The sequence below is a fragment of the Dioscorea cayenensis genome, unplaced genomic scaffold (assembly GCF_009730915.1).
Source record: "Dioscorea cayenensis subsp. rotundata cultivar TDr96_F1 unplaced genomic scaffold, TDr96_F1_v2_PseudoChromosome.rev07_lg8_w22 25.fasta BLBR01000984.1, whole genome shotgun sequence".
In the NCBI taxonomy this organism is placed as follows: Eukaryota; Viridiplantae; Streptophyta; class Magnoliopsida; order Dioscoreales; family Dioscoreaceae; genus Dioscorea; species Dioscorea cayenensis.
This window is the reverse complement of record NW_024087375.1, coordinates 57437-80907: the sequence shown is the minus strand read 5'-3', so window position 1 is coordinate 80907 and position 23471 is coordinate 57437. Positions and strand designations below refer to the sequence as shown.

The following is a 23471-nucleotide window of genomic DNA, read 5'->3' as shown; positions in this document are numbered from 1 at the left end:
CTTCTATTTAAAAAATTTAGTAATTTTTAGAAATGTTTTTGGGGAAAAATCTTTGAAGGTTCTTTTTAATAAATTATTATATTTACTAGTAAATATTATTATATTTGTCATGTTTGATACAGTATTTGACACCATTTCAGTAAATTATTCTATTTATATTTTTATGCCGCATTTAGCACAGTATTAATTTGCTACTTTATTTCATTATTTGGTCCAACATCTAGCACAATATTAATAAATTATTTTATTTGTAAATTTGGCATGGTATTAATAAGTATTATGTTTTACATATTTAGCAAGGCATTTAGTATAGTATAAATAAATTATTATATTACATATTTGGTACCACGTTTGACACAGTATTATTAAATTATTATATTTATATTTTTAGCACCACATTTGGCGGCGTATTAATAAATTATTCTATTTACAAATTTGGTATAGTATCAATAAATTATTTTATTTCTAAATTTAGCACAACATTTGACAGGGTATTAATATATTATTGTATTTGAATATTTGGCACGATATTTGATGTGGTATAAATAAATTATTATATTTGCATATTTGGCATGATTTTTGATACGTTATTAATAAATTTTCTTTCTTAAAAAAATTATATTTGACATGATATTTGAAAATTATTATATTTACATCTTTGGCACTGAGTTTAGAACAACATTGTTAAATTATTCTTTTTACCTATTATTTTGACACAACATTTACCATGGTTTTTATAAAATTATTAAATTTATATATTTAGCCGCGATATTTACTATGAAATTGAAAAATTTATTATCCTATGACTATATTATCGTATAAAGAAGATCAGAAAGACTCGAAGATGCGTCCTCAGCGCGCTCTACAATGTCTTCTAGAGGTCGATATAATAATGTCATCATGCATACATACTATTAAATTCGATGTATAAGTCGCTATGAGGAGTGATTTAAGAAATAATTTTAATATTTTTATTTATATTAAATATGGTATTTATAATTGAACATTTTAATTGCATAATAGGCATTGATTTCATCATGGTCATTAAATCGTTTTATATTAAATATTTAAAAGGATGGTCTAAAGGAGACGGATGGTAATTGAGGGTTTTAAGGAAGATTTTTAATTTTTTTAATTTTTGCATATATTTAAAGTGACATTGATTTAATCATGGCCATTAATTCAGTTTTATATTAAATCCTTCATATTATTTAAAGGTTTTGGTTTAAAACATATCTAAAAAATACTTATTTGGTATTATATTAAATATTAAATATGCAAAATATATATATATATATAGGACACTAACTAGATAATATTATTATATTAAATAAGATTTTTCTAAAGATACGGATGATAATTTGGAAAGGGGTTTTTAACCAAGACTTTTTAAACTCTTTATTAAAGAATTTTTCCTCATTGCATTATGAACCTATAAGATTTAATAGAATTGATTTCATCATATGAGCATTAAGTCGGGTTTATATTAAATATTTAACAAGAGCTACTCATGGAAACTAATGGCCTTTTGGAACTTGAAATTTTTGCTAAAATTTATTTGGAATTATTTGTTTAAAAAGAATGAAACAACATTTATTTGTTATTACATAAAATATGAAAAATAAAAAATATTGTGTTATTAATATTTTATAATTAAATAAATAAAGAAATTAACGACATTTATTTGGTATTTCGTTACATTACAACATGGGGTTTATAAAAGTACTAATACTTTCATATTTATTAAATGATATAGATTGAGTTTATGAGAAGATGAATAAACAATTGCAGAAGAAGATGAAAAATTGAAAATAAAAGAAATTAAATGATGGTGTTAATATATATGCCCTATATTCTAATGAAAATGAATAACAATTCCTTTCTTGGTATAGGTTTATTTTTCACATAAGTGTCTATAATGTTATTATTTAGTTTATCATGGTTTTGTTATTTTTTTTTTAATTCCATTGTTCAATCATTTGTTGTTTGATTGTGTCCTTTTATTTCAAATATCACAATTATCTAATATGGTATTAATTCTCAAGTAGTGAAATGCCAAGTAATCGTCCAAAACAGATTTTAAATCTATTTTTCAAATTATTTACAGCATACTATTAAAAGTGGATATATAATATGATATTTATTAATTATAATTAATTAAGATATTTAGTTTTTCTTTAATTTAATATAAATCATCTCACCTATTTTTTTAAAACTAAAAATAATAAATTAAAAATCTTTTTTGTATTATAATGTAATCCTTAATCATTTCTATTTCGTGTCTAAGCTTATTTTATTTAATAATGTATTTAAAACATAGTGAACATTTTTTAAGGTTAATTTATTATTTTTATTATAAAATTATTAGAAGTTTATTAAAAGTTTTTTATGGTTTATTTGTATTATATATGTTTATTTGTAGTCTTTAAATATATTCATTTCATACTTAATCTTCAAACCTAGTTTGATAAGCTAATTTGTTTTAAAAGAAAAACATAACCAATCAAAACCAAACAAAAAAAAAAAGAAAAAAAAGAAAAAGTCAGCCATAAAATTAGCAATATTGTAATTATAAATTTTTAAATTGCAAGGATAGAGATGCTTAATTTGTTTTTAATATATTTTTATTCAAAATTTATATTCTTTCATTACCTCATTAGTTTTTATTTAAGTATTTATTTGTATTACTAATGATATTAATAATAGAAAAAAACTTTAATTGCACTTATTTATTTATGCAATAAATGTTCATAAAATCTTTGAAATCCAAAGTATACAATAATTTCTATTGTATGAATTGTTTAATTATATTATTTTTAAATCTACTCCCAGAGTGTTTCAAAGAACAAATTTAAATTTTTTTATTACAATTAAGTTTTTATTTATATTATTTATGATATTAATAATTACAAATTTTTAATTGCACTTATTTATTTATTTATAAAAAAACTCCTATGAGAATGCCTAGTTGTTATAATAAGGGATTTTTACTTGCTATTCCCAGCAAAAATCGTGAATTTACTTTAAATACCGTAAAAATAATATATGCTTGTATACCCTACAAATTAATTATATTTGCTTATATGCCACTATGGTTAAGTTGACTCTTGTTAAATCAACCGGATGGAATAAGGGTAAATTACCGAAATGAGATTACTTATATACCCTCTAAATTTTTATTATTATTTTGTAGACATTACTTTAGTTTTTGTTACCATTACGGGTTTTGTTAATATACCCATCAAAAATTTTTATTATATTTTATAGACTTTAAATTATTTAAATTATAGATAACTAATGTAATATATATCGTTTTAATTATTTTTAAAAATTAGTAAGCTCTGGCTGACGAGTGTTGATCACTGTTGAGACCTCGAGCGGTGAAGATGTAGCAGCACATCTTGCGGATGTCACATCGTCGGTGTGGATGGCGTTGAGATGGTCAGATGAGGGTTAGGTTGAAACCTCAGGGGATGGCATAGATGTCTTTGATGCCAATTTGAAAAAAGCCGATGAAGTGAGATGATGTGGCTTGAAGGGATTGGTGAGAAGGGAACTTCAAAAGATGGAGGCTGAGTGGTTGAGAAGTTTGAGAATTTTTCTCAGATAGCTTAGGTTGGATGATATTAAGGGTAATTGGGTAATTTTGTTAAGTTGAGTTAAGTGAAAACTATGGTTAATTCCATAGACCCTAACGAGGCTAACGGTAACTAACGGCAGGGATATATAACTTAAAAAAAGTTAATTTTATGGGGGTATGCAAGCAAATAGTATTTTTATAGTGGTATTTAAATAATTTTATTGTTTTGCAGGGGTATGTAACTAATTTCCCAAATAAAGGGATATTCATAGCATATTCGTTGGTTTTTGTGTTACATGGAGAAATTTGGAAACTACGCCAATTTGATATTTTTCCTACAGTAGAGGGTTAATGCCACGTGCTAGCAGCCCATATGCTACATGATTAAAAAGCACGCTAAAACATGCTAGCAGTCGACATTTTCAAAATCAAATCAAATTAAACTTCTAGTTTAAACTTTAAATGTTTGGCCACTAACCCACCTTTAATTATTATTATTATTATTATTATTATTATTATTATTATTCCATTTAATCCTTCTATATTATGTCTATAAATATGGGCTAATAACTGCGTTCCACATCCAAGTTGTGAACCTGTGCTAATAATGACCTGTTCCCATTTCCAGCTTACTTCACTTGGTTTCACTACTACTGTTCTCTCTTCTCTTCCAAGGCTTCCACCAAGTCATGAACAATCTAATAAAAACATTATTAATGTTCAAAAGTGCTCATACATGATCAGCAACATGAAAGCTGCTCAACACTCGGATTACTCTTCATCATCATCATCATCATCATCATCATCGGTAACTCAGCGTAGGTCTGCAAATTTCCAGCCAACTATATGGACTAATGATTATCTTCAATCTTTAAAGGATAATAATTTCATGGTGAGCTTCTTCTTCTCTCCGATATCATATATTATGATCTTTAGATGTGTTATGGTAGTTTAATATTGTTCATACTTGTGTGAAATGAGATATTTTGATTGTATTTGAAATGGAAAAGATAACTTGTTTAGGTATTTCTTAATAGGCTTTTTACTCTATTTGCTCAATAATTTTATTTTAATTATCTAAGTGGCCCCTAGGCCCCAGGGTCATCATATCAATGTCCAATCGCACATGGTTGTTGCGGTATCTCTAAAACAAAATCACTAATGTTTGCCTTCAGCCCCTCTTTTAATTTATAATTATTTAATAACTTATTTATGATTTTTTAACCGAATTTTTTTAAAATTGTTATAAAAATAGAAAACATTATTTGAAATTATAATTATTATTAAATTGAGAATTTTAAAAATGAGAATTATTTTAAATTATTTTATTAATATTTTGATTAATACTCCTAGTTTGGCAATTATTGAAGTAAAAATTATTTGAAATTATTATTATTAAAATATTATTATTTAAAATGTCTCATCTACTTAAAGAACAAGATGACAAGAATTGAATCAACAATAATGGTCCAAATGTCTGAAATAATTTTTTAAATTGCTGATATCCATTCCCATATTCAGAATCAAAGTTAACAATAGTGTCCAATCTAAACCTAGAGTTACCACCATTATCATAATATAATTCTAAAAGTAGTTGTAATAATGTTAATATTATTATAAATAATTTGTACTTTAATAATAATCAAAATATTAATAAAAGAATTTGAAATAATTCTCAGATTAATAATAATAATTTCAATTTCAAATGATGTTCTTTATTTAATAACAATATTGAGATATAAAAATAAAAATAAGTTATTTAAATAATTATAAAAAGTAGGGTCTGAAATGCATCAATGATTTTGATTTCAAAATATGTCCAGGCAGCAATTCAATCAGCTCCTCGATATAATGATACTGGAGCCTATTTGAACAAATAAAAAATAATTTTAGAATTATTTAAATAATTAATTTATAGGGTTAAGAGGGTAAAAAGTTCCATTTACTTCACTATCCTGATGAAAAACTTAGCTTTTTCTGAGAGAAATGAACCACTTGGACGCAAGTGGATTACAACAGTGCTTGTCTTTTCAGTTTGAAGTGCAATTGACTGTGTATCCTAATTAAAAAATAGCATCATTTTGTAGTTTAGCAACGAGGAGCATGGTGCTCAAATGGGAGGATGTTTAATTACTAGGCTTTTTAATAAAGTAGCCCTATATTTGTTTTTATTTAATCAAATAACTTAAGACCATCACATCAACCACATGAATGATGTGTAGTCTTTGGGAGTTATTATTTGGATTTTTAATATTTTAATTTTTCTACGATTTATACAAAAGATGATGTTATTGACACAAACAGAGACGTGGCTCATTTGTCATCCGTTTAATTGCCTTAATTTAGCAATATTTGAAAAAAATTAAAATAATTATTAATCTATCTATATATTAAATAATAAACAAATACCAAAACTTATAAACTTTTGGTTAAGGATGAGCATTGTTTCAGTTCTTTGATAGTTACCACAGAACTGAGTTTCATTGATTATTTTTTTGATTTTTAATATATGTCCCGGTTTTTTTAAATTATTTTTATCTAAAACTTTATTTTAGATTCAATTTCAATTTTTTCAAAATTTTAGCTACAGGGGTATTTTGTGAAATTTAGAACATTATTAATTTGATTACTATAACAACCCAACATAAAAATAAAAGATTACCATTAATACTTGGTTCTCAATCAAAGCATGGTTATTATAAATTACCATAATATTTCTGGACATATAGTATTCAAGACCTCATTACTGTATAACTGTAAACCAAACGGCCCATAAGTTATGTAACACTTGTTATTGCTTGATACAATAAAAAAAATGAATAAAAAGATATTCTAGACATTATCAAATGTATATATATATATATTACTTACCAAATTCAATAAAAAAATCCCAACTTGAATACATTGAGATTCATAGAACAAGATGAATTTAGATGGAAAGAAATAAACGCAAACATGAGAAGAAAAGAATGATGAGGAAAAGTGTGTATATATATCTATATAATATTTACATATAAAGTGGTAATCCACCTTAGAATCATATTTCCCAATTTTTGTCATGAGCATCACCAAATAAGGGGAAAATTAAATTATTTACGTATTCATGAATACTTCAATTACAATTGTTTAGGTTTTATTTTTTTTTTTTCTAACTTACAATTTAGTTTTTTTTTTAAAGAGTTGATACTTAGTCTTAGATTGTGTATTATATATCTGTTTATAAAAAATTTAGAAAATAAAGCTTTTCTTCTTTAGAGGGGTTCTCCTATCACTCATGTTGGTTTAGGTGGTAACATCAAATGTAGCCTCACTTCATGTGTGTAGTTGGATCTGGCCTTATTTGCATTATCAACGGCATATTTCATAAATTTGATAGATACTTGTTGTACTAAACCTTGAGGGCTTCCTTTTAAAAAAACATTATTAGGTTTTGAGATGGGTTACGATTTGAACCTTGGGTACTGGAAACTCAAACCTGTAGATATATATATATTTCACAAATACCTTGTGTAAAACCCGAGAAGCCTAAAATGCCAATATATATTTATTTTTTTTATGAGTATAAGTATAAATATGAGTGCTTATTTAATTATTATATATTAATTAGAAATCTTTAGGGATATTACATTAATTTAAACAAAACCCTCTTTTAATTTTTTATATTTTTATTTGAAATATTTAAAGTTTGTAGAAATTTTCTCATACTCAACTTAGCGTCTAGATCCAAAAATGAAAGAGAAAGTAAAGAAAAGCAAAGCAAAGGAAAAACAAGTAATAGAAAGGAAAAACAATAAGAAAGGACCTAATTAAAGAACCCTCACAATAAAACATTTGGCAGTTAGGACGAGGTGCAATAAATGGTTGTGTAAATTACAATTTTTACCCATGTCCTTTTATAATTTCTTCTCTCATATCAATGAACAATGCTAGTTTTCTTCTCAATTTTTTTTTTCCTTACCTCTAGTTTTTCTTTTTTTAATATTTATTTTATGGGCCAAATGGTCTAAATTTCATGTAGGAGGAGAAATTTACATCAAGGATTGAAAAGTTGAAAGATGCTACAAAACAATTGCTTCATGAAAGCAAAGACATCACCCATCAATTAAAGCTCATTGACACTCTAAGGCAACTTGGAGTTGCATATCACTTTGAGGGAGAGATCAAGGATGTCATTGGAACTATATATAGTTCGATGGGCATAAACATTCATATCTTAAAGGATGATTTATTTGCCACGGCGCTACTCTTTAGGCTTCTAAGAGAGTATGGTTTCAAGGTTTCACAAGGTAGAGGCCATATAATATTTCATAATAATTTATATATAATATTTTCCATTTGTCATTACAACAATATTATCTTATTTCATTTATTTTTTAGGACAAAAACTGGATAAATAATTTTAGGATAGACATGTTTTGAATATGTTTAAATAACAAGTAAGCTATATATGAGTGCTTTTAATTCATTTATCATATCATTTAATATAAGTTCCCGAGGTAAAAAGATGTAGAAGAATAATTTCCTAACCATGTGAAATGCACTTTTAATTCTAACTATGGATAAATGTCTTACTTGGTATTGTTTTAGATTTTGATATCTCCATTTTCCTTATGGGTAGGAGTTTTTGATGAATTCAAAGATGAAAATGGTAACTTCCTATTGAGCATTCACAGTGACATAAAGGGAATGCTCAGCTTGTATGAGGCCTCTCATCTTGTCATGGACGGAGAGGATGCACTGGACAAAGCTAGGATTTTCTCAACCAACCATCTTAAGACTATCTTTAAGGAAGAAAACATCGATCCCATACTCAAAGAGCATATAGTACATGCTTTAGAGATGCCAATGCATTGGAGGATGCCAAGGTTGCACACTCATTGGTTCATCGGAATGTATGAGAAGGAAGACAACATGAATCCTAATTTGTTAGAGTTTGCTAAGCTAGACTTCAACATGGTTCAAAGTATATACCAAAGAGAACTCAAGCAATGTTCACGGTAAGAGCAAATAAAGTAAATAGTTCATATGTATTAATTACTTCATTACAAACATTTATTCAAATTAATAATACCAAAATGATACAATACATGCAGAGAACTTGCTTAATACGATATATGCATACAATGCTATATGGTAAAGGTATTCAAGTTAAGATATACACATAATTTAAAAGAGAATTAGAGGATTTTTAGAACAACAATTGTAATAGATGAACTCCATTTTACCAAAAATTGACTAAATTAGGTATTGTTAAATTAATCAATGAGAGGTTATTTGTTACAGGTGGTGGGCTACTCTCAATCTTCTTGATGGTGATTTAAGCTTCACGAGAGACAGATTACTCGAAAACTACTTACTTGCTATGGGCTGTTAGCACCTAAACCAGTACCCTCCTGCCGTGAGACTCTTACGAGTAAATGAGTCCTAATGACAACTATAGATGACGTTTGCTGACATCCACGGATCTCTTTAGACGAACTTGAGCTTTTTCATCTGCTGTTGTTGCATAGGTGATTGTTGCTCTTCAGCTTATTTGAATAAAAATATCAAATAATAGAAATGCTCTCACTAATCTTGTTTTGTGTGTTCTTCATATAATTTTCAGGTGGATGATAATAACATAGACTTGGCCTCCCGAAAGTACATGAGGGAAGTGTACTAGACTCTTCAACACAACCAATGATACAGCATACAAAGTCCTCAAAATGAGGAATGTCAACTGCATTCCATATTTAAAGAAATCAGTATGTTCCCAGCTTAATTAGAGTATTATAATTGTCAAGATCACTATTATATATATATATATAGTAATATTATTTGGCTAATTGTATGTATCATAAATATTGAAGATGCTTTCTTTTTTAATTTTATTGCACACTATAACAATATGTTATCCCATGATTTGATTGATTGATTAGGTATAACTTTAGTTATGCATATCTTATGTAGCTTTAATTCCTATACATGTGCATTGTAAGGCTCTATAAGACATGTGGAATTATAGAATAATATTAGGTATTTTGTTATTTTAATTATTTATAATAAACTTTGTGGTGTTTTATCTCTTAGTATATCTTAACCTATAAACATTATTTTACATAGTTTAACGTGATGACAGTGGTATGAATTGTGCAAATCTTATTTGGTGGAGGCAAATTGGGCACACAGTGAATACACACCAAAAATGGAGGAGTACTTGGATAATGCATGGATTTCAATTTCAGCTTATACAATTCTTTTCCATTCGTTTTTTTGCATAAGTGAAGCTACATCAAAGGAAGCTTTGGAAAGTCTAGAGAATTTTCCGAATATAATGCGGCAATCATTTCTAATTTTTCGCCTATGCAATGATCTTGGAACATCAACTGTAAGTTAGAAAATTAACTCTTCATTCCATATATACTTTACACAATATTATTGTTATATTTTGACATGTTAGGACTTTAAAAAATTTAATGCCAAAATTTTTTATGTTTTTTAACAAGAGTTGCAAATGTAAAAGAATATTAAAAAAATTTAAATTCTTGGATTGAAAATTTGATTGATAGTATCTTTTCATGGGAAGTAATATGATTTGGAATACATTGTAATACTATTAGTCCATAGATGAGTGAAGGGGAAAAAAACAAAATTGATATTATATATATATATATATGTAAGTGGAAAGTATTCATTGTTATTAGTGTTTTCTTGTTTGTTAATGTTATGCTTTAAATTTCTGTTTTCATTATTTTTTGTTTTTCATACATGGTAATTTTAGTTTTCCCAAGTGTTTTTGGATTTCTTTGGTATCTCTTAGGTGTTCTACGGTGCCTCTTAGGGTTTCTATATTGTCATAAATACCAAGTTACAGGATTATGTATGTACTTATATAAAAGGATGTAAAGCAAACTTATGTATGAAAAAGCTATTCTTCTTCTCTATTTGTTTATGAGTCCTTGCATTAGTGATAAGTTTTTACCACTAGTTGAGTAGCAAAATTTTTTTTTCCTCTTTCTTCACAAATTAGGTTTATCAATAAATATAGGTAGGTTTACTTACTTGTATCATTATAATTTCACAGGAAGAGGTGAATAGAGGTGACGTCAAGAAATCTATCCAATGTTACATGCATGAGAAAGGTGTTTCAGAGACAATAGCCAGGGAATACATAAAAGACCTTATAAGAGAAACATGGAAGGAACTAAATACAAACTTCTTTACAATGAGTTCTCCATTTGATATATCATTTAATAATTTGGCCATGGACATTGCACGTACAACACAATGCATCTATGAATATGGAGATGGATACGGGATACCAGAAAATGAGACCAAGGATATCGCTATATCACTTTTGATTAAACCCATTTCCCTTGGTACGATGTAACTACTATCCTCATGTATTCTAAGTTCTCAACTTTAAAGCACTATTTCACCATCTAATATATATCCTTAAGTAATTGAATTTCTACAAACAAGTTTATGTTTATACTCATTAATTTAATTATTTCACTAGTGCAATCTTTATGTTCTAATTGTTAATATATTTTTAGTGTTTGTGGACCCTCAAACCCTGATTAGATCTCAGTATTAGGTATAATTTAAAATTTTTCAAAAATAAAACTATGATTATATGTATATTTCTTGTAAGATTAAACTTATCTTTTTAAACTACGATCTCAACAACTGAATTCCTTGATCTTGTCTTATCCAGCTGAGAGTTCGTGAGCATCGTTACCTTTCTTTCATGTACTATCCAAACTTGACCTAATAGAAAGCAAATTAACAGGCCTCCCTTTTTCCTTGTTGGATTGCCTAGTGGAGAGGGCAGCAAGATTCGGAAAACCTTTGTAGGGAGTTCTTCTTGCTAGCATGATTGCAGGTAGGTAATCTTAAAATAGATTCAGAGTTAAACTGGATTTTCTTTATGCTATTTTATTCCTTTTATAATATGAGTTTATTTTGAAATTTTAATCCTCAATTATAGCTATTAGGTCTTGTAATATTATCATCATTTCTAGAAGTTGAAACATGATTTCATGATCATGTTTATAATTCTGTCTAGCCCTTTTATTTTGACAACAGAACTCTTTGTGCATTTTGTGTGCATATCATTTTTATCCATATCTCACATCCATGTCATATTAGAGCTAGCAAACTTTTTCTTCTAAAAGTGAATTGCTAGTGGGCCATGTAGCTTCTCCTTTTGGCTTTGTTACCCCTCCTAAATCTTTAATTTTGATACCTTGTTGAATGGTCTCCTAACATCTAGAGCAATTCACATTATATCTTGAAATCTTCTTACACACCCTTAAGAAAATGTAAAACTCTTTTATGGTGAAGTACTTCCTAAATTTAGGGCATACCAAAGAATTTGTTGTAGCATAAGAATTTGGAGCTCTTTTAGATGTTAGTCAAGTAAGTTACACCACATATAAATTTATATATATATATATATATATATATGTATATATAATTACTGGCATATATGAATATTCATTCATTTATTGAATTCTTTTAATAATAATTTATATAATATTTAATCGTTTATTAGGTATTGATTTATTTTATGTTATTATTTATTTATTAAATTTTTTGATTTAATATTCTTTCACTAAATCATTAACTTCTTCCTTTTATGGGTTATATCTATTAGTTATTAGAATATTAATTTTGTTATTAGTTTTTAAATTTATTGATCATTTTATATAGAAAATTGTATAAGGTGAATTTAGCATTTTTGTTCAACAAATTACTTTGCAAATCCTTAGTTTACAATTTGGTTATTTTGCCTGATCTTCAAACTATAAAACCTTTTGGTATAATTACATTTAGTCTCTGATTAACTATACACTAATCTTGTTATTGGGGGTTAGACATTGACCATGTCGATGTGAAACTCTATTAAGAGTCTATACTTTCACACTATTATGTCAGTGAAACAATAACGGCCTCTGATATTCTTGCTCGGGCCAACTAGTTTAAACAAATGAACTCTAATGTTTTGTTTTGGCCATAGTAATTGGGAGACGCATATTTTAATAATTTGACTTGTTTTGTACGTTTGATAATTTGTATTTTGTGGAAACACTCTGAATTTTCTGAATTATGCTTCTGTTAATGTTATACTAGATTACTTACTAGGATGCCAAGCTCATAATCTAGATATAATATTTTTTTTCTAAACAGGACTAGGGTTGATTGGTGGGTAGAGTAGCAGTGATTGTCAAGGATTAGGTGTCCCCATTCATTCTTTTGAACCTCAAATTTTGTTGTTATTGTGTTCTTTGTAATTTAGAGCTTGCATTATTTTTGCTTCTAAATTTACTTATTTGTAAAAACTTTATAATCTATTCCAAAAAAGTATTGAGGCCTTCAGTGCATATTAGGTTCTACCCTTTGGTATAGGGTCATTTGTTGGCACACTGGGCCCAATGAGTCGGGTTTGAGGTGTGATAGTGTTTTAATTTTATGCTCTCTATAAATTATACAAAATTGATAGTTAGATCATTTATATCTTCTTTTATGCTAACAACACTACAAGGGAAATAGGTTTCAAGCACAAATTTTCTAAGGTCGATTTAAGAGATCATTATTAATTATTAATTTTTTTACAAGAATTTTCCAAAAACCTTTATTGAATATTAATTTGCAAATAGATTTGAAAAACCACCTTCTAAATATTGGTTTTTGCTAGAAAATTTTAAACACTATAATCTTGTGAATTTCCCCTATAAAATAAACATCTTTATACTTTAGATTATTGATTGATAGGGATGCAAGTGTACGTGTAGATTGCATAATATAAGTGTGCGTAAAGAAAGTTGTCGGCCCACAATGAAGAATAAAAATACTAATAGTAACCCTAATTTCAAAAATTAGCCTAATCGATCGAATGATGTGTATATGTGAACAAAAGAGAATAAAGCAAGAAATATGAAAATAAAATAGGAGAGAAATCAGGGGAAAGAATGATGTCCAGGCATAGCATCCCTCTAAGGTTTGATAAAATGCAGGACAAAAGTTGTCTATGTATGCAAGAGTCGAGAGGTTTCTAGAATTATACTAAACCCCTCAATAGAGAATGAAGAGTAATTGAATTAGTACAGAGCTGATATACAGTCATCCACACAATTGAATTAACACTCTATGGAAACTCACTATAGGCTAATGAGAATTTCTTAAGTAGGTAATCCCTCTTATAAGGAGAGATTTCCCCTAGTCTGAATACAGAATAGAAACACGATTTCTCTTAAAATATACTCCACATGATCGCAAAGGGCATGGTAATACTCATTAACTTACTTAGGAGAATTGAGGGAGATGGAGTCTCCAAAGTACCCTATGTCTAGGCTTACTCACAATTCCCTCTAATCACAGTATGTCTATACTAGGTGAGTAATAAGTGCTTTAGTGAACATATTTCTTTGTATGTTTTACATGCATTGAACATCATTTTTATCATCTTTTATATCTCATAAATTTATTTGATGTTCCTTTATGCAAATAGGGTTGTGAAGCATTGAGAGAAGAAATGGAAGTAAAGATAGGTGACACACTATTCTTGTGTTCGTGTACTACAAGTGCACGGGTGTTAAAGTAATAAAGTACCCAACAGGTCAAGTAGTCGAATCCAGAGGGAACAAGGTTATTAGTACTAACTGTTTCTCTACTATCTAGCCTAATGATAAATGGGATGATGTGATGATCTAATGTGCAAAGTAATGAATACTGAAGACGAATATGCAAGGGTAAAATAGAGGGAGATCTCAATCAGTAAAAGTAAAGGTATTCAGGCAATGCTCAACCTAGGATTCAGGTATTAGGTACTAGGTGTGCAAAGTGTTTCTAGAATAAGTAGGTTAAGTTGTGGAAAATCCAAAGATAATCAGATCATGCTTCCATATCACCGATACTGGTCCCCTACGAGGTCCTAGGTGATAAATCTCTCATTCTCAACACCTCATACCACATATGACTGTATAACACTCTAGGGATTTCAAAGGATGTATCCAATTCCTAAGAATAGACCTAACCCTACCTCTAGGTGAAAAGTCCCTAACCCCCTAAAAGGTCCCATCGGAGAAATCTCTCAATCTCACGCCTCACACCAAATATGGTAGCATAAAGCTTAGGGAATATGGAGATAGAATACACCAATTCGAGGAAAAAGGGGATGCTCTACTATCTCATGACTCACCCTCTCAACCCTCTTCAATCTTGAGGTTCTAACCCTAATGGAGACCTCTCTCTCACCAAGGTAAAAAAATCATGTAAACCAAACAACCATAAGATCAATATGGTAAGCAAGCATTAGGCAAATAAGATTGAAACTCAACCAAACTCGGATTATATAGAAACACAAAGTAAATCCACACAAGATTAGAAAGCCTAGTATTCACAAGCCCAAATACCCTCTAGGGGTTTAGCTCTCCATGGAGAAATATACAAAACAAACCATCAATGAATGAAAGTATATAAAAACTATAGAAATAAACCCCCCCTATATATGAACTGATGGCCTTGATGGAGAGCTTTGACGTCTTAATGGAATCCACTCCGACGTTAAGGTCGCTGGTGAGTTCCTTGATGCTATGACGGAGGAGGAATTGATCAAAGATGTTGAAGAAATGTCTTCTAAGCCACAAAGACCTCCTCTTCAAACCCTACCCATCTCCTTTTTCAAGAGCAGCACAAAAGATGTCAAAAGAATAGGGTAAAATGGCTATTTATAATCATAAATCGGGTTGCCATGTGTCTCCACACAACCGTTTGAGCCTTCTACACAACGATGTGGAATTTTCACGTAGCCGTGTGAACAGTGTTTTCTATTACAGATACTGCTACATTGGGAAGCTCTTGAGGCCACATGATCGGGCACATGTCCGTGTGGTAGGTTATGAGGCTTCTTGTCATCGAATCATCATTGGGAAACTCTTGCATTCTTCACACAAATAGGGACATGGGAGTGTGACTGCGTTTGTGCCATTCCAACTCACAATTTAGCTTGAATTCTCTTAGAAGTTGGCACACACCACCGTGTACATGAACTCCTCTTGTGTCTTGATCCTTATGTTGTACAAAAACTCCCAAAATGTGCTTTCATAACCTATCTTTGCTTTCTTTTCTTCCTTCAAAGGCATTCATAACCTATTTGCACAAAGGAACACCAAATATACTTCATGAGACATAAACCATGGTAAAAATGATGCTCAATCATGTAAAATATATGAACAAATATGTCTACTCAAGCACTTATCAAACTCCCCCACACTTAAGCCTTTGCTTGTTCTCAAGCAAAACTAAACATTAAACTCATGGAAAGAAAAAATAAGCGCTTGGCCTTAGGTTCACCAAGAGAGTACAAAAATAAAATTCTAAAATCATGGAGAGAGTTAAACACTAGATAAAACAATCAATACTCTAACAAACAATCCAATAAAAAATGAAAGTAATGAAGTCCAAAAGTGTGTGTGTGTGTGTGTGAAAAAACTAAACTCATGTCAACACTATAGCCACTACAAAGTTCTTATTAAAATGAGACTTATTTATATACAAAAAGAGTAGGTAGTAGCTTCGCACAACCTCTAAGGTAGCCCTTTCCCGAGTGACCCCTAGAGTGGCTTTCATAATTTTCGAGGTGGTAGCTCTTTCTGCTGATGGTGGTAGCTTTCACTCATCTCATGATATAGCTCTTTCTCTTATTAGGGTATAACAAGTATCCGACTTATTAGAGTAGCTACATACATCATAGGTGGTAGCTCTATCCACCCCCTATGTACAAACAAAATAAAATTTCTGAAAAAAAAAATTCTGATTTTTTTTTTTTTGAATAAAACTAGCACACTAAAGTCCAAAAAATACTAAACTAGAGTTTTTATAGGTTTAATGAGTGAGAAAAGTTCATGAAGTAGAAATCAGTCAAAAATATTCAAGAAAATTGGATGGCAACTAGAGAATGATAAAACCTAGTGTTTACAACCTCCAAAAACTAAGAATTAAATTCTTAACCCTTAGGTGAACCATCATTGGCAATAAGAGCATGGTCATGAAAACACAAGTTATAAGACATGTATAAGGTGAACCATCCCCCACAATTAAGATGTACATTGTCCTTAATGTACGCATTTAAGTACAAGAAAAAATATCATCAATAAAAGCAAAATGTGCACATGAACTCAATTGAAATAATACTCCCCTGAAATACTCATAGATCATTTGCTGAAGTCTAACTCATGGGTGTGTTGTATTCAACGGGTTGTGAAGCTTACAAGACCGTGTGACAATGTCACACAGTCAAGGGCATGACAAAAACATCACCAACATCACTCTCAAGGCCATCTACACGGATACAAGGGTTTAATAAAGTTCAACAAAATTAGAAAAGATGTATGAATTTTATGAATGAGCAAAATAAACACAACTCGCACAATCAACACAAAGTATTAAGATAACTAAAGTTGAAACGATAAAATAAAGAAAAATAGAAATGGAAACAAAAGTAAAGAAAACTAAAGTCTCATGAGTGGGGCGCCTTAAGCATCGCTATCATTTGTTGGTGTTGCTAGTGTATCAGAAGCAATGCCCTCATCCAAGGTCAGCCATATATGATCAAGGCATTTAGGGGCAAGCTTTTTGGTCCTTGGTGTCAAACCTGACAGAAAATTGCCAAAGAAATGCAAATTAACATGATATAGCAATGGGCAGAAATCCACGTGGGCGTGTGGGAAAGCCACGAGCCGTCATGGCCTTTAATGACCACATTTCCAGCCCCCACGGGCTTGTTGGCGCTACTATGCCAGAGCGGCCACACGCACCAGCTAGCTATCTTGGTGCAGATATTGCCAGCCCCACGTGATCGCTGGGCTGCCCACGCCGTGCGTGGGTGACCTCGATGATAGCGGCAAGCCCACTACGGGTCGTGTGGCTCGCCATGCGACCGTGTGGGAGCCCAAACCTGGACAAAAAGGCTAAGGTCGGGCCTCAATGGCTCACTAAATTAATTTTACATGCATTCTCAAGTGTTTACCATGAATTTCCATGAAAAATAGCACCTAAAAATCAAGAAAATATCCATGGATTTAAAAATGAGGGCATGGAGAAGATGGGAAAAGATGGGGGCTTACTGGCGTAAATTGGAGAAGAAAACTCAGTGAAAATGCCATTAAAACACTCCTAGATCTCCAAGAAGTTGAAGAAAAATAGTTTGGGAGTCCAAAGGATGGAACTCTTGAAGGTGGAGGAATGAGAAGTTGAAGGGTTTTGGGGTTGAAGAAGGTGAATAGGGTTTTGAGTACGATACACGGTTGTGTGGAAATTCCACGCTACCGTGTGGACTACAGAATTTTTGCAGACAGTCCATGCGAGCATTCATTCTCCAAATTAACACTAATTCTTTGACTATAATTATGAATTACACTCTAAACCATGCCACACACATGAAAAACACTTTAAATCACCAAAAAAATTTCATGAAAAGCTCAACACCAACAAAAATCAATCAAGGCACACACTCATGAAATTTATTATTACAGAAATTAAAATATAAGCTAGAAAGCAATTAAAAACTTGGGTTACCTCCCAATAGCGCTTGTTTTATGTCAATAAGCTTGACGTGCCTCTTCCTTACCTTATGGAGGCTTGTAAATAGTGTGTTCCTCCTGACTGGAAATTCCATAGCTACTTCCTTTAAACCAAAAATCTAGTTGCCGAGTGGAGTATTTGTTGGAGAGTCCCACCATCTTAACTTTGGCCTCTAAGGAAACAATTTAGGTTGGGAATTATCCAAGCTTAGCACAAGTGGGTCATTGGATGGTTTAAATCTCCTGCCCACATCTTCTTCCCTTCTCAAAATCTCTTTCTTGTATTTTATGAGTTGATCAAGCCCAAAGAGAGATGCTTGTTCCATTACATTAGGGTTTGTTTCTTCTTTCTTTTTAGCTTGAAAGAAATACATCTTCGACAAACATCCTTGTATCATTTCTATCTCACAAGCATATTGCCCATTCAAGCAATCCTCACTTTGAAAATAAGGTCATTCTTGCATCTCTTCAATTTCTGCAACAACATACTCATTTTACACTATTTCATCAATGTCATTCATGACCACATCATGTGCTGAAGAAACATGCCTTGTTCAAATTCTTCTTGTTCCTTAGCAAGTGTGTCCAAAATATCTCCTATTTAATACTCAAGGTTTTTGATGGAGATTTCTTGATGTTTTAATGTAACCTCAATATTTTGGAAACAGGCATCGGTTGCATCAGTGACTTTAAGTTGCTTCCCATTGCTGTCCATCAATATTCTCATCCATCTGAAATTCTTCTTAAGTTGCTTCCCATTGCTGTCCATCAATATTCCACAAGTGGTTTGGGTAGCTCCTTTGATTTGGAAGATATGTATCGCAAAATAGATTGCTTTGTTGTTGTGCTGAAAAAATTCTATCAATATGTCCATTGATAGCTTCAATTTAAATAGATAGAATTGCAAATGGATCAATCATCATTTAAGTACCTTGCAACAAAAAGTAACACAAGACGAAATAAAACAAATAAGAATGATGGAAGAAGATAGAATGAAATTGATAAAAATAAAAATGAAAACCAATGAGAATGATGGAAGAAAAAGAAAGTGTGAAATACACAAAATAATGAAAATAATAAATGGTTAGAGCAACAAAGTACTAGTGTTCCTAGTATCCTATTCCCCAGCAAGGGCACCAAAAACTTGACATACCATTTTATGTGCATGTACCGCAAGTGGACGGGTGTCGAAGTAATAAAGTACCCAATGGGTAGAGTAGTCGAATCCATAAGGAATAGGGTTACTAGTACTAACTGCTTCTCTGCTATCTAGCTTAATGATAAATGGGATAATGTGATAATTTAATGTGTAAAGAAATGAATACCGAAGATGAATATGCAAGGAGCAAATAGAGGGAGATTTCAATCAGTACAAGTGGGGTATTCAGGCAATGCTCCACCTAGGATTCAAGTATTAGGTGCCATGGGTGTAAAGTATTTCTAGAATAAGTAAGTTAAGTTGTGGAAATTCAAAGATAATTGGATACTGCTTCCATATCACTGATACTAGTTCCCTATAAGGTCCTAGTGGAGAAATCTCTTAGTCTCAACACGTCACACCACATATGACTGTATAACATACTAGGGATTCAAAAGGATGTATTGGATTCCTAAGAATAGACCTAACCCCTACCTCTAGGTGAAAAGTCCCTAACCCCCTACAAGGTCCCGATAGAGAAATCTCTCAATCTCACGCCTCACACCAAATATGGTGGCATAAAGCTTAGGGAATACGGAGATAGAATACACCAATCGGAGGGGAAAGGGGAAGCTCCACTATCTCATGACTCACCCTCTCAACCCTCTTCAATCTTGAGGTTTTAACCCTAATGGAGACCTCTCTCTTTTCTAGGTAAAAAAATCATGCAAACCAAACAACCATAAGATCAATAAAGCAAGCAAGCATTAGGCAAATAAGATTGTAACTCAACCAAACTCGGATTATATAGAAACACAAAGAAAATCCACACAAGATTAGAATCCTAGGGTTCACAAGCCCAACCAGCCTCTTGGGGTTTCGCTCTCCATGGAGTAATATACAAAACAAACCATCAATGAAAGAAAGTATATAAAAACCATAGAAATAAACCCCCCCTATTTATAAACTAATGGCCTTGATAGAATGCTTCGACATCTTGATGGAATCCATTCTTAAGCTAAGGTCTCAGGTGGCTTCCTTGATGCTATGACGGAGGAGGAATCGATCAAAGTTAGAGAAGAAATGTCTCCTAAGCCAAAAAGACCTCCTCTCCAAACTTTAGCCGTCTCCCTTCTCAAGAGCCGCACAAAAGATGTCAAAATATTAAGGTAAAATGGTGACAAGGTCCCCTTGCGTATATCCCGCAAGTGCACGGGTTTGTTGAAGTAATAATCCCGGATGAGCGGGTATCGAATCCACAGGGAGTAGGGAATAAAAACACTTAATCCGCTTCTTAGATATGTGAAAGATCAATAGTGATAAGTGTGACAATGATTCAATTCTCAAAAGTAAAAGCAACAAGTAAGAGAGCTCGAGAAAAGAAGGAGGTAAGGCAGTCGATAAAGATGGGGTACTCGGATAATGCTCCGTCTAGGATTATTGTTTCAAGTGCAAGAACCCTCTATTATGCTTCCTAATCAATGCAATGGTGAGTCGTGGAAATCTTTAATTACATAGTCCCAAATCAAAGGTCAACTATGCCTAACTCTATACATGTCCCGGAGGAGAGATTAGATAACCTCTCAACCTCCCACTCGAATAGAGTTGCACTGAGCTCTAGGGATTCCAAGTGATAAATCTCTTCCTAATTATAGACCTAACCCTTTGGTCCAGGTGGAAGGTCCCTAACCACAATTAAGCCCTAGATACTAAGATCATCTCAACGCTTCACTCCGTTGCACGCACAACTAAGCCCCACCGGAGAGTCATCCCTTAGACCATTCACTCTATTATGGCCACAAAGAACTCGAGGAATGGAGGTAGAATCTATCACGTCGGAGGGGAAAGGGGACGCTCCTGTACCTCTCGATTCACCCTCTCAACCCTCTCCAACCTAGCTTTGTCTAACTCTCGTGGTGTGTTACTCACTCACAAGGTTACCAACAAGAACTCTCAACCCTAGTGTCACTCTAGGGGAAATATTCATACAATCAAACATTCAAGGTTGGAACTCACAACAAACATCAATTAATTGAAAGAATAATAAAGAGATTCAATGAAACAAATACATCCTAGGGTTCACAAATACCCAAGTACCCACTAGGGGTTTAGCTCTCCATGGAGCTAAGTACAATCAAAGAAATAGAATGTAAAAGCAATGAATTCATAGAGAAACCCCCTCGATAGTCATGTCGATGGTCTTGTGGAAAGTCCCCTACTCGTCGTCCAAGGATTCCCTTGTCCGGTATAGGATATGCCTCGACGGAAGCTCCCCTACCAACCTTATTCCACAGGAATGACGATGTCGGAGCCATAGAACCTCTCCAAAACCCTAGCCAATACCCCTCAAAACCCTAGCCGAAGCCCTCTCTCAAGTTGGGGAAAAGATGGAGAAAAGAATGCTAAAATTAGGGCTGAATCGGCTTTAAATAGGGATGGAATCGGGTGACCACATGGGCTTGTGGATCTTTCACACGCCCATGTGGAATTTCCACACGGGCGTGGATAATTTCCACACGCCCGTGTGGGTTCTCTGAATTCCTGTTTTCTCGGCCGACTGTGAACAATGCTGCTACAGTACTCTACTACAGTACTCTGCTATAGTATCCTGCCTGAATAGCTTCCCGAATCCATGTTTTCATCGGGGTAACGCAAACGGGCACACGTTCACGTCATGGATCACTTGCTTCTTCAATGATAGACAAGTTGGTGGAGCTCTTGTTCTATGTGCATAAGTCAGAATGCTAGAGTGTGACTGCTCTTGTGCCCCTCCAAATGGGTGTGCCAACTCGAATACGAGGAGGTTAGCATACACTCTAGCATCTCACACCCGACCTATGTCTTCGCTTTTGAACTTTAGCAAGATTTCCCCCAAAATTGGTGCATTATGATCCACATTGGCTTCTGTCCTTCATAATCGGCCTCACAACCCTACCAGCACGAAAGTAACATAAAAACACACATATTAGTGTAAAAACCCGAGAAGAGTAATGCTCAACATAAAGAAAGAATGCTTCGCATTAATATCACACAAACACTTATCAAATGGCTATTTATAATCAGAAATTGGGTTGTCACGTGCCTTCATGAGACTGTGTGAATAGTGGTTTACTACAGTGCTGTTATAGTGATTTGCTACAGTATTTTTATTTAATGCAGTACTCTTCATAAACACGGCTCACACACTCTTCTCTTAAGGCCACATGGTGGGTACATGTCCACGTGGTAGGTTATGAGTCTTCTCGCCATTGAATCATCATTGGGAAGCTCTTGCATTCTTCACATAAATATGAACATGGGAGTGTGACTGCCTTTGTGCCCATCCAACTCATAATATAGCTTGAATTCTCTTGGAAGTTGCCACAAACCCCCATGTACATGAGCTTCTCTTGTGTCGTGATCCATATATTGTATAAAAACTCCCAAAAATGTGCTTTCATAACCTATCTTTGCCTCATTTTCTTCCTTCAGAGCATTCACAACATATTTGTATAAAAGAACACCAAATACACTTCATGTGACATAAACCATGGTAAAAATGATCCCCAATGCATGTAAAACATATAGAGAAATATGTCTACTCAAGCACATATAATCAGGTTTTGAAGGCACATTTTGGGAGTTTTTTATGCAACATATGGATGAAGAAACAAGTGGAGCTTATACATGAGGGGGTGTGTGCCAACTTCCAAGAGAATTGATGTTAAATTGTGAGTTGGAAGGGCACAAAGGCAGCCACATTCCCATGTCTCTACTTGTGTAAAGACTTCAAGAGCCTTCCTAATGATAATTAGACGATAAAAAGCCTTATAACCAATCACGTAGACGTGTGCCATCTATGTCGCCTCAAGAGAAAAGTTTTGGAGCCTCGTTTATAAAGAGCATTGTAGCAAAACACTATTTACTCGATCAGGTCATAATTCCGCTTGGGTGGGTAGAGAAATCTGCAGCTAACCCTGGTCGGTAGCAGCTAACCAGGTGGGGTTATGGCACGTGACAGACACGACTTGTTGAGTTTAAAAGATAGATTTGACATATTCTTTTTAGGACTTTTCACAGCTTTTGAGAGCCAAAGTGGCTAGGGTTTGGAGAGGAAGTTGTTGAGAATTTGGCAGGTGTTCTTCACAAACTTTGATAGATTCTTTCTTTGTCATAGCATTAAGGAAGCCATCAACGACCTAGCTTCAGA

At 32.4% G+C, this 23471-nt stretch overlaps 1 protein-coding gene across 1 annotated transcript; it reads left to right on the top strand.

The window, feature by feature from the left end:
- Positions 1–4382: 4382 nt before the first annotated feature.
- Positions 4383–11066, top strand: LOC120255403 ((-)-alpha-terpineol synthase-like). The gene is made up of 7 exons (XM_039263237.1): positions 4383–4472; positions 7599–7866; positions 8199–8577; positions 8864–8949; positions 9230–9324; positions 9699–9947; positions 10644–11066. The coding sequence occupies exons 1-7, from the start codon at positions 4470–4472 to the stop codon at positions 10947–10949; spliced, it is 1386 nt and encodes a 461-aa protein (XP_039119171.1). The 5' UTR covers positions 4383–4469; the 3' UTR covers positions 10950–11066.
- Positions 11067–23471: the final 12405 nt, after the last annotated feature.

What these genes read in the sequence shown, in the direction of transcription:
- LOC120255403 (XM_039263237.1), top strand. An exon ending in GAACTCAAGCAATGTTCACG is followed by an intron (nt 8,578 to 8,863) that starts GTAAGAGCAAAT and finishes TATTTGTTACAG; the next exon opens with GTGGTGGGCTACTCTCAATC. An exon ending in ATGATCTTGGAACATCAACT is followed by an intron (nt 9,948 to 10,643) that starts GTAAGTTAGAAA and finishes ATAATTTCACAG; the next exon opens with GAAGAGGTGAATAGAGGTGA.